Genomic DNA, 11590 nt, shown 5'->3' with positions numbered 1-11590 from the left:
GCTTCACGTTGGCAAACCCTGGTCCTCATGGGGAACTTCAACCACCCAGAAATTTGCTGGAGGAACAACCCAGCAGGGTATAGGCAATTCAGGAGGTTCCTGGAGTGCACTGGTAATTTTTCTTCCAAGGCATAAAGGAGCCAGAAAGGACCAATGAAGAGCAGTGCTTTGCTGGACCTCATAACGAGGGGCTTGTTGGGAATGTGAAGCTCAAAGGCAGCCTTGGCAGCAGTGACCATGAAATGGTGGAGCTCAGGATCCTGAGTGGAGGGAGGAGTGTAACAAGCAGACTCATAACCCTAGACTTGAGGAGAGGGAACTTTTGCCTTTTTGAAGATCTGCTTGGATAAGGCCTTGGGGGGATGAGGGGCCCAAGAAAACTCATTAATATTCAAGGATCACTTCCTCTAAGGTCATGAGCAGTTCATCCCAGCAAATAGGAAGTCAGGCAAAAATACCAGGAGGCCTGTGTCAATAAGTAGCTCTTGGTCAAGGTCAAACACAAACAGGAAGCCTACAGAAGGTAGAAGCATGGACAGGTAACCTGGGAGGAACACAGAAACGTTGCAGCATACAAAGATGAAGTTAGGAAAGCTAAAGCCCAAATGGAATTGAATCTAGCCAGGGATTGTCTTCAGGAATCCCAGGTCCCAGAGACCAGGGGGAAAGGCGGGAGCAAGGAAGATGCACCCTTGGTGGAAGAGGATCAGCTCAGGGGATACTTAAGCAAACTGGACACATGTAGTCCATGGGCTCTCAGGGGATGCACCACAAATGCTGAGTAAGCTGGCACATGTCATTGTGAGGCCACTCTCGATAATTTTTGATCAGTCATGGTGACTAAGAGAGGTGCCTGGGGATTGCAAGAAAGCAACTGTCACCTCCATCTTCAGGAATGGCAAGAAAGAGGATGCATGTAGCTACGTGATCCCTGGAAAGGTAATGGGGCAGCTAATCCTAGAAACCATTTCTAGGCACTTCAACAACATTACCAAGGGAAAGTCAGGCCTGACCAGCTTGATTAACTGTAATAAAAGGACTGCCAAGTTAGATGAGGGGAGAGCAATGGACATTGCCTAAGGCTCTTGACACAGTCTCCCGTAAGATCCTCACAGACAAACTGTTGATGTCTGAGGTGGATGAGCTGGCAGTGAGGTGGGCTGAGCACTGGCTGACTGGAAACGCAGGACGCGGGGCTGCACGCAGCCACCCGCCCGAGCGGCCACCCCGGAGCAGCCGCCTCCCGCAGAAGCGCTTTCCCCGCTTTTTCCCTCCTCCACTGTCAGCCCCAACGGCCGCCACCTTCCCCCTCCCCCCGAAGCGGCGTGTGAATTTTCCTGCTCTGAGCAAGAACTACCTGCAACCCAAGCGCAGGCGGAAGAGAGGAAGGAGTTATTGAGGGAACGAGCCCCGAGCCGCCGCGGTGGGGAGGCTGCGCCATGGCGTTGTGGCGGTAGCGCCGGCAACTGCCATGGGGGAAGACGAGGAGGAGCGAGGCGCGAAGCAGGCGGCAACTACAAATCCCGGCAAGCCGTGCCGCGCTCCCGCCCCACCCACCGCCCTGCCGCCCCCCAGGCTGAAGAGGAAGCGGCGGTGCGCTGGGCTGGGGTGTTGCTGTGCCCTCGGGTGCTGGCGGGGTGAGCGGGGCCGGGGCCTGCGGCGGGGCCGGGTATTGTGAGGGGCGCGGGGCCGTCGCTTAGCAACCCAACGCCTGCCGGGCGGCCCGGCGAGGAGCAGGGGCCGGTGAGGCCGCCGCTTCCCTTCCCGCCGCCCAGCGGCGGCAGGGCGGCCTGGCGGCGGCTGTTGTGGGGCGGGGGTGCCGGTGCAGGCGCAGAAACGTGAGTCAGCAGAGCCGCCCGCCGGGGCCGCGCTGCCGGGGCCGCCGTGGGGCGGGCGGCGGTTCCGCATCGCGGTTCCCGATTGGCAGGGCGATGCTCGTTTTGAAGCAAGTGGCTCAGCCTTCTGGCCCTGTTGCGGTCCTAAAGCGGCCGGAGGCATCGGAAATATCCCCTCCTGCCGATTGCGCCTGAGCTCACCCGCGGCTGGTACTAAACCGCGGCCGGTACTAAACCGCGGCCCGTTGTGCTCCAGCAGAGCCTTTGGGCTGCAGCTCCCTTCCTGGGAGTTTCGGATTTAATCACATTGCTGAACTCTGGCGCTACGCTATAGCCGTGGCTGCTGGAGAAATGTAGGTGTTGGGATTCTTGGTAGACGGGGCCACGTTTTGCATATTTGGAAAAGTACAATAACGTGATTCAAGTTGCAGTTGTTATCTCTTAATCTGCTATTACTGGTAATTGTCAGTGCATGATATGGAGAGGCTTGTTGAGTGCAGGTATGCCTACTTTGGCTTTACAGCCTAAAATGGAAAATGCTGTGTAGTTAAAGAAAGCTACGAAATGAAGTGTTGAAGCATCTTTTGGTTTGTTTCTGTTTAGATAATGGAATCTAGCAGCTCTACCACCATTCGTGGGAGTACATCATCTACTTCTGAAAGTGAAGATGACATTGAGTTCGTTAAAGTAAGTAGATCTTGAACTGGAAACATGCTGCCTGTTCCGGTAAATATGCTCACAGTAGCTTGATAAAACAAGAGGGGGAGTCTTCGTGTACTTAGTTGATGACCTTGATTATATTTTGATGGTGAGCATTATTTTTGGATTTAAAGACAATTTAATTTTTAAATCGTTGTGGTAGATAACAGGTCTATCTTAAAAGTGTATTTCCCTTTTTTTTTTTTTTTTTTTTTTTTTGGAAGGTTATAAGGTGATGTGAGTTGGTCCTATAGTAGAATGTAGACTTGAATATCCCATCAAGTGCGTGGGGGATAACAGTGATCAGTGAGGTATATGAGAAGTCACTGTAGATGAGTTTTCTGGTAATCATATTGCATAGCATTTTGCTTCATGAATGGTCTCACTGAAGTTAATGGAATAAAGCAGTATTTACTCTGCAAAACAATGTCAAAACCACTATACTTTGTTTAGAATGTAACTACTACATTTATACAGTCCTATAGTTACATTCGGCCCTTTGAAGGCAACCATGAGGCTGATGTGGCCCCCAGTGAAGATGAGTTTGATACCCTTGATTTAGAAGAAGAGGAAGGAAATAATGGGTGAGAGGCTTTAAACAGTTTTCTCAAATCATGAGGCACTGTATAGTAGCTACAGTACAACACCTAGTCTAATATTGACATGTGGCTTATGTTAATGTAACTTTAAGACACATCTGTTGACTATCCAGGAAAAGTGGAATCTTCTTCCTGCTGCCTGTATTCTGGCCTCAATCCATCATCAGTGAAGTGGTGCTGGATAGCAGGGACATGTAAGAACAGAAAGATGATCTTCCTTAACAAACAAGTAATGCAAATAAAATCAAGTGCTTAATTGATGCCAGGACTAATAATGGCTCATTTCCTATAGATTTATCTAATTTTTAGTGCTGAACAATAACTAGATGTGGGGAGTTTTTTTCTGTTTTGTATGGTATTTGGTTTAAACCTAAGCTCAATGTACAGACTTTTTCTGCAAGGGTATTTAGGTACTCCAGTGTGAGGGACGTGTGTATTTTTGCAAAAAATACAAGTAGTTGATTATCTCTGAGACTTCTTGGTCTTTTAGTTGATTTAGTAAAAATCTAATGATAAGTTCAGTGTTCATTATATACACGCATGAGCATTCATGTATAGCATGACTGCATAAGCTTGATTTTCTTTAAACACTGGGTAAAGAATGAGGAAGCTAGTATAGCTTTGAATGTGTGATGATAGAAGGGCTGCTGGAGCATCGAGAACAGTAATTGAAAGAAGAGAGACCTACTAAAATCAGTGCTTCTGCTACGTTTATTTTTCTTGGTTTCACCTGTGGTTAAGATGGAGCCTTTCTGGCACCTGTGGTGATTGCCTCTGAGAGAGGCTGCTATATATAGGAAGGTGACTGCTTAGGTTGGTTTGTGCAGGATTGGTGTCTTGGGGTGAGGAGCTTAGTGTTGCCATTGATAAATACGAGGGCAAAGGCGTGTGACCCTGGCCATCATCTACTGTCAACAGAGTGTCCTCAGATCTCCCATTTGCTCCCCTCTGAGTAAGGGTGAACTTAGACTCTGCAGAAGGATTTCTAGACTAGTTGGCTAGCTGTAGATCATAGTTTCCCTATAATAATGTGTATGGAGAGAAGTAGGTAGGCTTCATAAGTGTTGTGTTTGAATGCTGCATGATCACCCAAACGCTATTTTCTGCATGTCCTGGGGACCCAGTGCCCCAGGTCGTACTGTATAAATTGAATTTGAGAAACCGCTTGGATATCTCAACCTGTGCTCATTTTTTGATAGAAAACTAATAGTTGTAGGCCGTGTGATCTCTGTGGTGTGTGTTTGTTTGTGTTTGGTTTTGGGTGGGTTTGTTTGTTTGTTTTATTTCTTTTTATTTCCTTGAAAGTAGGGTGTTTTTTTGGTGTGAGTTTTGTGTGTGTGTGTTGTGGGTTTTTTTGGTTGGTTTTGTTTTTTTCCTGTTTCAATCACCTTACTGTAGGACTAGGACAAAAAGTCCTTTTTTCATAGAATATGAGCAATTTCTGTTGCTGCCAGACTTTTTGAGCATTTACTAGTCAGATTGACCCTCATTCAGGAAACTTAAAACTGTTCTTCCATAGTTTCCCATCTTTTAATTCCGCATTGCAACATATTTGTCCACTTCAATTATTCTAAATTTTGCATATCAGCCGAGAGATATAATGTAATCTGCAATGCAAGCCATTATTCCTAATGGCTTAATTTCTTACGATGGGATGGTCTGGCCCCTATTTTCTTTCCTTGGGAAGGATAAGGCAAGTGTGAAGAGATTCACAGGTTTAATGGGGTCTATAGCACTTAAGTAGATGTATTATTCAAGTTGCCACAGTCTACACTGAAAGCATTGGATGCTGAATTGTTTGTTTCTTCATGGTATTGATCCACTAGGTTTTTTTTCTTCTAATTTCTTTAAAGATGAAGGTTGTCATTATGCTGTTCTTCTAAAATATATGTTATCCCTGACAAAGTTAGTGGCTTTTACAGACAGGAGCTCTTCTTACCTTTGTTACTATATGTGGAACCTCAAAGTAATATATAGTTGTAGAAAGTGTTTAATTTACTCCTGACTTCTCTGTGTTATAATGGCAAACACTGTTAAAGAGGGTATTTGTGTTTTATTTTCTGTAAACATTAGTTAAGTACATATAAACATTAGGTATCCAAAATAAAACTCAATTGGAAAATTGAAGATTTATGTATTTTAAAGTTAGTTTCATTTTCTGATGCAATGTTACATTTGTGCTAAGTTTTCTTCAGTATGGGTGATTTTTATTTCAAAAGTCTGAATTCAAAGGAAAACATATTTCCACGGGCCCCGGTTTATTCAATAATGAGCTCTACATTGATTTCGGTTTGACATCCAGGAAAAGCAAACTTATTTCGTATACTTTGCAGCTTTTCCTTTTTACAATGTTTTGGCTGCACTTCATAACAAAAGCTACAGCCCTTTTCTGTCTGGAGGAGCTGGAGCAGCCACTTACTTTATTGCAAATGAATGTTTGTTTTTATTTCAAAGCTGAAGAGAACTTATGGCCTATTTTGAGAGGTGATGATATTAGAAACATCGATTCATTAAGAACAATTGCATTTATTTGAGTTCCTACAGAGGTCTTAAGGAACAGGTTAAGGTTTTTGTTTTCCTTGTAGTTGTTGTTTTCCAATAAAATTGTATCTGAAGAACACTTGGCCCTGGCGTATACCAAAATCAGGCAATTTGCTGGAACATGATAGTTAACATTTAAAAGGTTTGTTTCCTTCCCCCCTGAGGTATTAAATATTAGATATATATTTGTATCTCTGGCTTTACGTTGCATCACAGCAGGAACGCAGTAAAATTGTAGAGGTGTTACGGAGCATCTACAACTTTTATTTTTGCTCCCAACCTATGTCAGCAAAGAACTTGGATTTTTCTATTTGTTTGGTCAGTTACTCAGCAGTCTTAAAGATGGAAATCTGCTAGGACAAAGATGTAGAGTACAAATAATATAACTTGCCAGATTTTTTGATTTATCATAATTAGTGTGTTTACATATGCATACACAATTATGCTTGCATAATTATTTTGCCATAGATGTGTTAATTCTGTGGTCACATATACTGAAAGCTAGTTTCATGCGTGTATAATTATGTAAAAGTTTAATTGTGCTTTTTAAGTAGACTGAGTATTTGGTTACGTACAGCTAAAAACTGAATAAACTAAAAACTTTACATGATGTATTGGTGGACTAGGTGTCTGTCAGCTAGGCCTGATTACCCGAAGATTGATGGAAATGTAGGAGGGGAAGAAAGTGAGACTACAGTTTAGGACTTTTTGAGAACTTCTGGCAGCAGTAAAAATGAGCTGCACAGAGCTTCTTGAAGAGCCTGACCTTGGAGATTAATATGAGGCTTCATCTTTACCAGTCACTAATTAAACAGATTTGATTATATTAACTGTTACAATTGATATTTTTCGTAGCATAGTGAAACTATGGTTTTGTTGATTTAATGCTAATGTTTTCAACCAAAGCCATGAATAACAGCAGGGACACCACAGCTGCCTGGAGACTCAAGAGCTAATTTTCTGACAATTAAAACCTAGATGTTTTTCTGGTAATCAGAATAGCTGTGGTTTGGCCATTGGTTTATTGCTCAGTGGCATAAGTGTTGATTGGTAAGAAGAGTGGCTTTCAAAGCTTGTTTAGAGAAGTCATTAAGTGGAGCATGAGGGGTTTTTCTTTGGGTTTTTGAATGTGAAGGATCTGCTTAGGTCATGTGCAGACTAAACATATCCAAGTACCGAGCACTGATGGCTTTCTGAGTGCCAAGTTTGCTGGTATAATCAGCTAGAGAGGCCACAACTTTCAGCTGGTTGTTGCGTGCATGTCCATGTTTCTTCTATTATCTCAGGCTCTTGTGTGCCAAGATACTTGTTAGCTGGTGGTGTTCATCCTGTGGGGAGGTACAAAGAGCTGGATGAAGCTAACTGATCCTCAGCTTCTCAGCTCTCCTGCAGTGATTAAATCGTCAGGGTTTGCACTGTCTTTGCATTGTGTTACTATTTAGTTTGACTAAATGAAATAATTGGACTTCTCTTAACTTTCAGTTAGCAAAAGCGGAATTCCTGATGTTTCCCTCCATGTGGTACTGGAGTATTAATTGGGAGTCTTTGCTAGCAATGCCTGCTCTCTTGCTGGTATAAAAGGATGTGTTTCACCTGGCACCACTTTTCCAATCAAGATGAAAAATATAGGAAGTCCATCAGAAGCTATGGCATGCATGAAATTCTCAGAAGACCTCTGTGAATGTTTAAGAGGGAGAATAGTCCTAGACTTGGCCTCCCTTCATGAGGATGATTTTTATCCTGGGCCACTCAATAAAGAGGTTTTGAATGTTGGCTTTCATTCTGTTTTCAGCACGTTTTGGCAGAGAGGAGCACTGCTGTGAGGGTGAGCCCAGCCTCAAGTCTCTGTGCCTTTAGAAGTAGTGGTTGGAGTCTTTTTGATGTGATGGCCTTCAGCTGGGGCAGATCTAAACCACTGCTGTGACATTTAATGTTGGCTTTCAGTCAAGGTTTCTCATATATTGACTTGAGCAGTTGCTGAGTGGATATACTTGGGAGGGGTTTGTACTGTTTTCCCCAATTCTTATACTTTCTAAAAATAATCTTTTCTAGCACACATGAGTTCTTGATTGGACTCAGGATTGTGGTTCTCACACTATTAATTTCAGTAATTGTTTTTAATCCTCATCTAAAGGTTAAACTACCAACCAATGAAACACAAACTAGCCTAAACAAATGCTGTGTTTGGGACTTGAATTATTATTGAGGAGTATATATAGGCAGATGGTGTGATGGTTTGCTTCTTCCCCCCTCCATTTTATTTTTGTGGAAAATAAGGGTGTGTATCTTTAAGGAGTAATTTAAAATAATTACCATATTGCACTTATGTTCAAATTAGAATGCAACCCAAAAAGTAGTACACAAAAGTGGTGTAGTAAGAGGCACAGCGTTCAAAAGAAAAAAAGGACATTTCATATATGTGAACAACATTTAAACAAGTGTAATATTACTTGTGTCGAATTGAATGTATTGTTCTGGTCACTAGAACTTCGAGGCTTGAAAGCAAGTTACTCTGCTTTTCAGCTGCCAATTTCCAAACTTTCAGTTAGATGCTGAACCCAGCGAGTAAGTAAACAGAGATAAGGAAGAAACTACAGTTGTTAGGGTCAGAGTTGAGCATTTTGAAACACATAATTGAAATGACTGGATAGTCAGGTGGTCTGTGTGTGTCTTTGAACTGTTACTTGTTAACACCTGTTGTTTAATAAAGACTTAATTTCTTAGAAACTGGCAACTGCTATAAACTTCTACAAAAGCAAATCTATAATCAGCTTTTTTTTTTTTTTTAGATTTCATTTAGAAAACCATGTTCTCTTTATTTAATCACAAAATAGTTAAGCATTCTTTTGGGGTAATTTGAGTCCTGCAGCTTGATTCATTATAAGCTTTTGTCATCTGTCCAAGATCTCATCCCTCTTCCTCCCTAGTGAGACAATGAGGAGTGTTTATGCCTGACCAGATGAGCAGTTTTACAGCCTTGAAAGGTGGAAGAATGTAAAGAATGAGATGCAGCAAGGACAGCGGAGAGAATTGCATGCTGCCGTTCTCTCTGCTGCTTCTCATGAGGCAGTAAATCTTCCTGGCCTGCCCTAGTACGTTGATTGTTAAGATCGTGAGGACATTGCCAAATGTATGGCAGAGGTGATGGATATAGTACTGCACTTCTTGAAGAAGTCAGTCTGCTGACTACTCTAAGTCCTTCTTCTGCTTGGAAAACTTAACTTTCTACATCTCTGTGTTATCTGCCAGCAATACTGCCAGACAAATGGCTAATACTGCAGTTTAGTCAAAAACTATGTCATACATTATAGATGGCACTGCATGTACAGACATTAAAAAAAAAAAAAAAAAAAAACAAAAAACAAAAACAAACAACACCACCCCTTCTCACTACCAAAAACTTTACCTGTCTTTGGTTTTGATTTATTTACTTTGAGGTTAGATAATAACTTTCAGTATTTAGATGGGAAACTTCTTATGGCATGTGGCATATTTAACTTTGCCTCTCACTGAAGATGTATACACTTGTGGCCATGGATGTGAGTTAGGGTCCCTAGGAATATTTTTGTTTGGTGTATATAGACGTACTCATACTGTCTCTGAGGAAAACAATTTTATGCTTTTGTGTATTTTTAACATTTTTTTCAGGAAGGACCTTTAAGACCTGTGCTTGAATGCATTGATCTTGTCAGTAGTGACGATGAAGAACCTAACAGCAGTTCTTATGTCCACGTGAGTATGGTGCAATTTATTTTGGGACTTCTCAGTTGAATCAAATAATTAGGCTCTTTATTTTTTCTGTCAGTTACTTTTCACAAAAAAACTTGTTAGAGGTGTTTTGATTTTAAAATATTAAAATATTTTTGTTTTTACCTACTGTTGAGTGAAAGGCAAGGATGCCATTGCTTCATTTTTTCCAGAGCCATTTTTTTGCCTTTTTGAAATGGACTTAGAACTTTTTGTTGGCTTTCAGTGGTTTTGGCAAGTGTCCCAAAGAAAAATGTCACTCTACAAGTGACCTCAGAAGTCAGCGTGTCCAGTGTCCAGCCTACCAATATATCTGGCCTATTTCCAGGCCTTTTTTATTCTAAAATAGCTCTTTAGGAGCAGTTTATGCATTGGAGGACCTTATTCTGGTGACAGCCTGGTCTTAACTCAGCCTTATTCTTCATAATCCTTCCTAAAACTGTATGAGTCAGAAGAGGCTGGTGAATTCATGTATCCCCAAAGCTCTTTGTGGCTGCTTTGCAGGGCCTTGGAGAGGGACAGTGCCTGAGAATGACTCTCGTAGAGCTGATTTTGGCAGCAGTGGCCATTTCTTGACTGCAGTTTTCCAATGTTGCAGTAGAGGATGTCTGTAACAAACCTGGTTCTTGAGGAAAGGTGGGTCTTCTCTACATGCACAGGCTCACTCCACAGGGATGATTGCTGGAGCTGCTTGTGTAGCAGGAGCAAACTACAGTATGTGGCTTGTCCCTCATGCTAGAAAAAGCTGACAATCTGCCTTACTGAAGATACTGGGCAGTGTTGTCTTAGAGCAGGAATGGTGGCGGTTCTTCATTTTTCAGATGGGGCTGCATGTTGACTTTGAAGTATTTAGGAATTTTGTTTACCTACTTGGAAGAATTGGTTTAGTTTTTAATTTGTTAGAGACTTCTGGGACACGCAGCACAATCATGCGTGTTCGTTCTAGTGTTTTGGTGAGGCTAATGTTGATGTTGAATTGCCTTGAATATGTAGGGTGGTGAGGGGTGATAGATTTGTTTGTTTTTTTAAGAGAAGTTACAGATCCTATAATAGTAAACAGGAAGAGAAAATTAGCAAGGTAGATCATGGAATGTAGGACTGAAGTACTGGTACTGACTTATGTCCTGATGCTTGGCTGTCACTTTTCACCGTATAAGTGCCTGCTACGTAACAATTACCAAATGAAAGTTTAACTTCTCAATTGTAGAGAAATACTAAGCGTAAAGATCACATCGACTATCAGAAAGAGCGAGTTGCGTCTACCTTGGATCGTCTGGCACGCCATGTTGAAGTGGAGAAACAGCAAAAAGAAGAGAAAAACAAAGCCTTTAAGGTACGGACTTTTTTTTTTTTTCGGTAGAATTGCATATACAGGCCTTGTAGTCAACAGTGTGTTTGTTTTTACTGCTAAGTAAATAAAAAAAATTGGTGAGCCAGACCTGGAACTAGCAACGAGAGATTTTTTGCTTCTGGGGCGTCATTTGAAACACAATATGGATTTTGTCTCATCAGTGTCTTTTAACTGATCAGTTTACTACTCTTATTGCAGTTCTTAAAGGGGGAAATAAACTTAACTTCATGCAATCCAATAGCAAAAACTTGTTCTCTTGTTTGTGTGTAAAGCAGAGGGACCTTAACATCAATTATTCTGGTTAAATAATTGAAAAATAAGTTATCACAAACCACCATGCAGCAAACCTAGTTATCTACCTGCTTTTGTCTGAGATTTTTGGAAAGCCATTTGTCACATTAAATCTCTGTATCAGGTAATATTTTATAATGGGATGAAATTTTCTATGTATGAGGCATAATTATGAAGCTGAATCCTATTAATTGTATTGTGCAGCCATTTGAAAGGCATGGATTTTTTATTTTATGATTAGCTGGGAGGTGCAGTCAGTAGACTTAAGGGTGGGGCTGCTATCAGTGGGACAGGAAGAACTTGAGGGAGTGGGCTTACGAGGAACCTCATGAAATTCAACAGGGACAAATGCAAATCCAGTATTTCTGACTTTCCGACCTAATTTTCTGAATGCTGTTTATGGTGTTTAAAATAACATAATTGTACTATAGTTACAGCTTGTTATAGTCTAGGATGGACTATGCAACTGTAATGCAACAGATTAAAAGGCTGTTAGATATAGTCCAAAGTAGTCTTGAAGTCCAGAG

The 11590-nt window shown here is 41.7% G+C and overlaps 1 protein-coding gene across 4 annotated transcripts in view; it reads left to right on the top strand.

Annotated features, from left to right (window-relative positions):
• The first annotated feature begins 1514 nt into the window (after positions 1–1514).
• The window catches only part of LOC136100564 (E3 SUMO-protein ligase ZNF451), a 38540-nt gene continuing 28464 nt past the window's right edge, over positions 1515–11590 (top strand). Inside the window, exons 1-4 of one of the 4 annotated variants that reach the window (XM_065835793.2) lie at positions 1515–1637; positions 2439–2522; positions 9323–9406; positions 10629–10754. In XM_065835793.2, the coding sequence (XP_065691865.2) occupies positions 2442–2522; positions 9323–9406; positions 10629–10754 (291 nt within the window). In that variant the 5' untranslated portion in view covers positions 1515–1637; positions 2439–2441. Of the gene's footprint in view, positions 1638–1896; positions 2046–2213; positions 2336–2438; positions 2523–9322; positions 9407–10628; positions 10755–11590 lie in introns of those variants that run through there. The other 3 variants (XM_065835791.2, XM_071806937.1, XM_065835792.2) reach the window with 3 other exon arrangements.

Source organism: Patagioenas fasciata, chromosome 3, assembly GCF_037038585.1.
Source record: "Patagioenas fasciata isolate bPatFas1 chromosome 3, bPatFas1.hap1, whole genome shotgun sequence".
Taxonomy (NCBI): domain Eukaryota; kingdom Metazoa; phylum Chordata; class Aves; order Columbiformes; family Columbidae; genus Patagioenas; species Patagioenas fasciata.
This window is presented reverse-complemented; position numbering and strand designations above follow the sequence as displayed.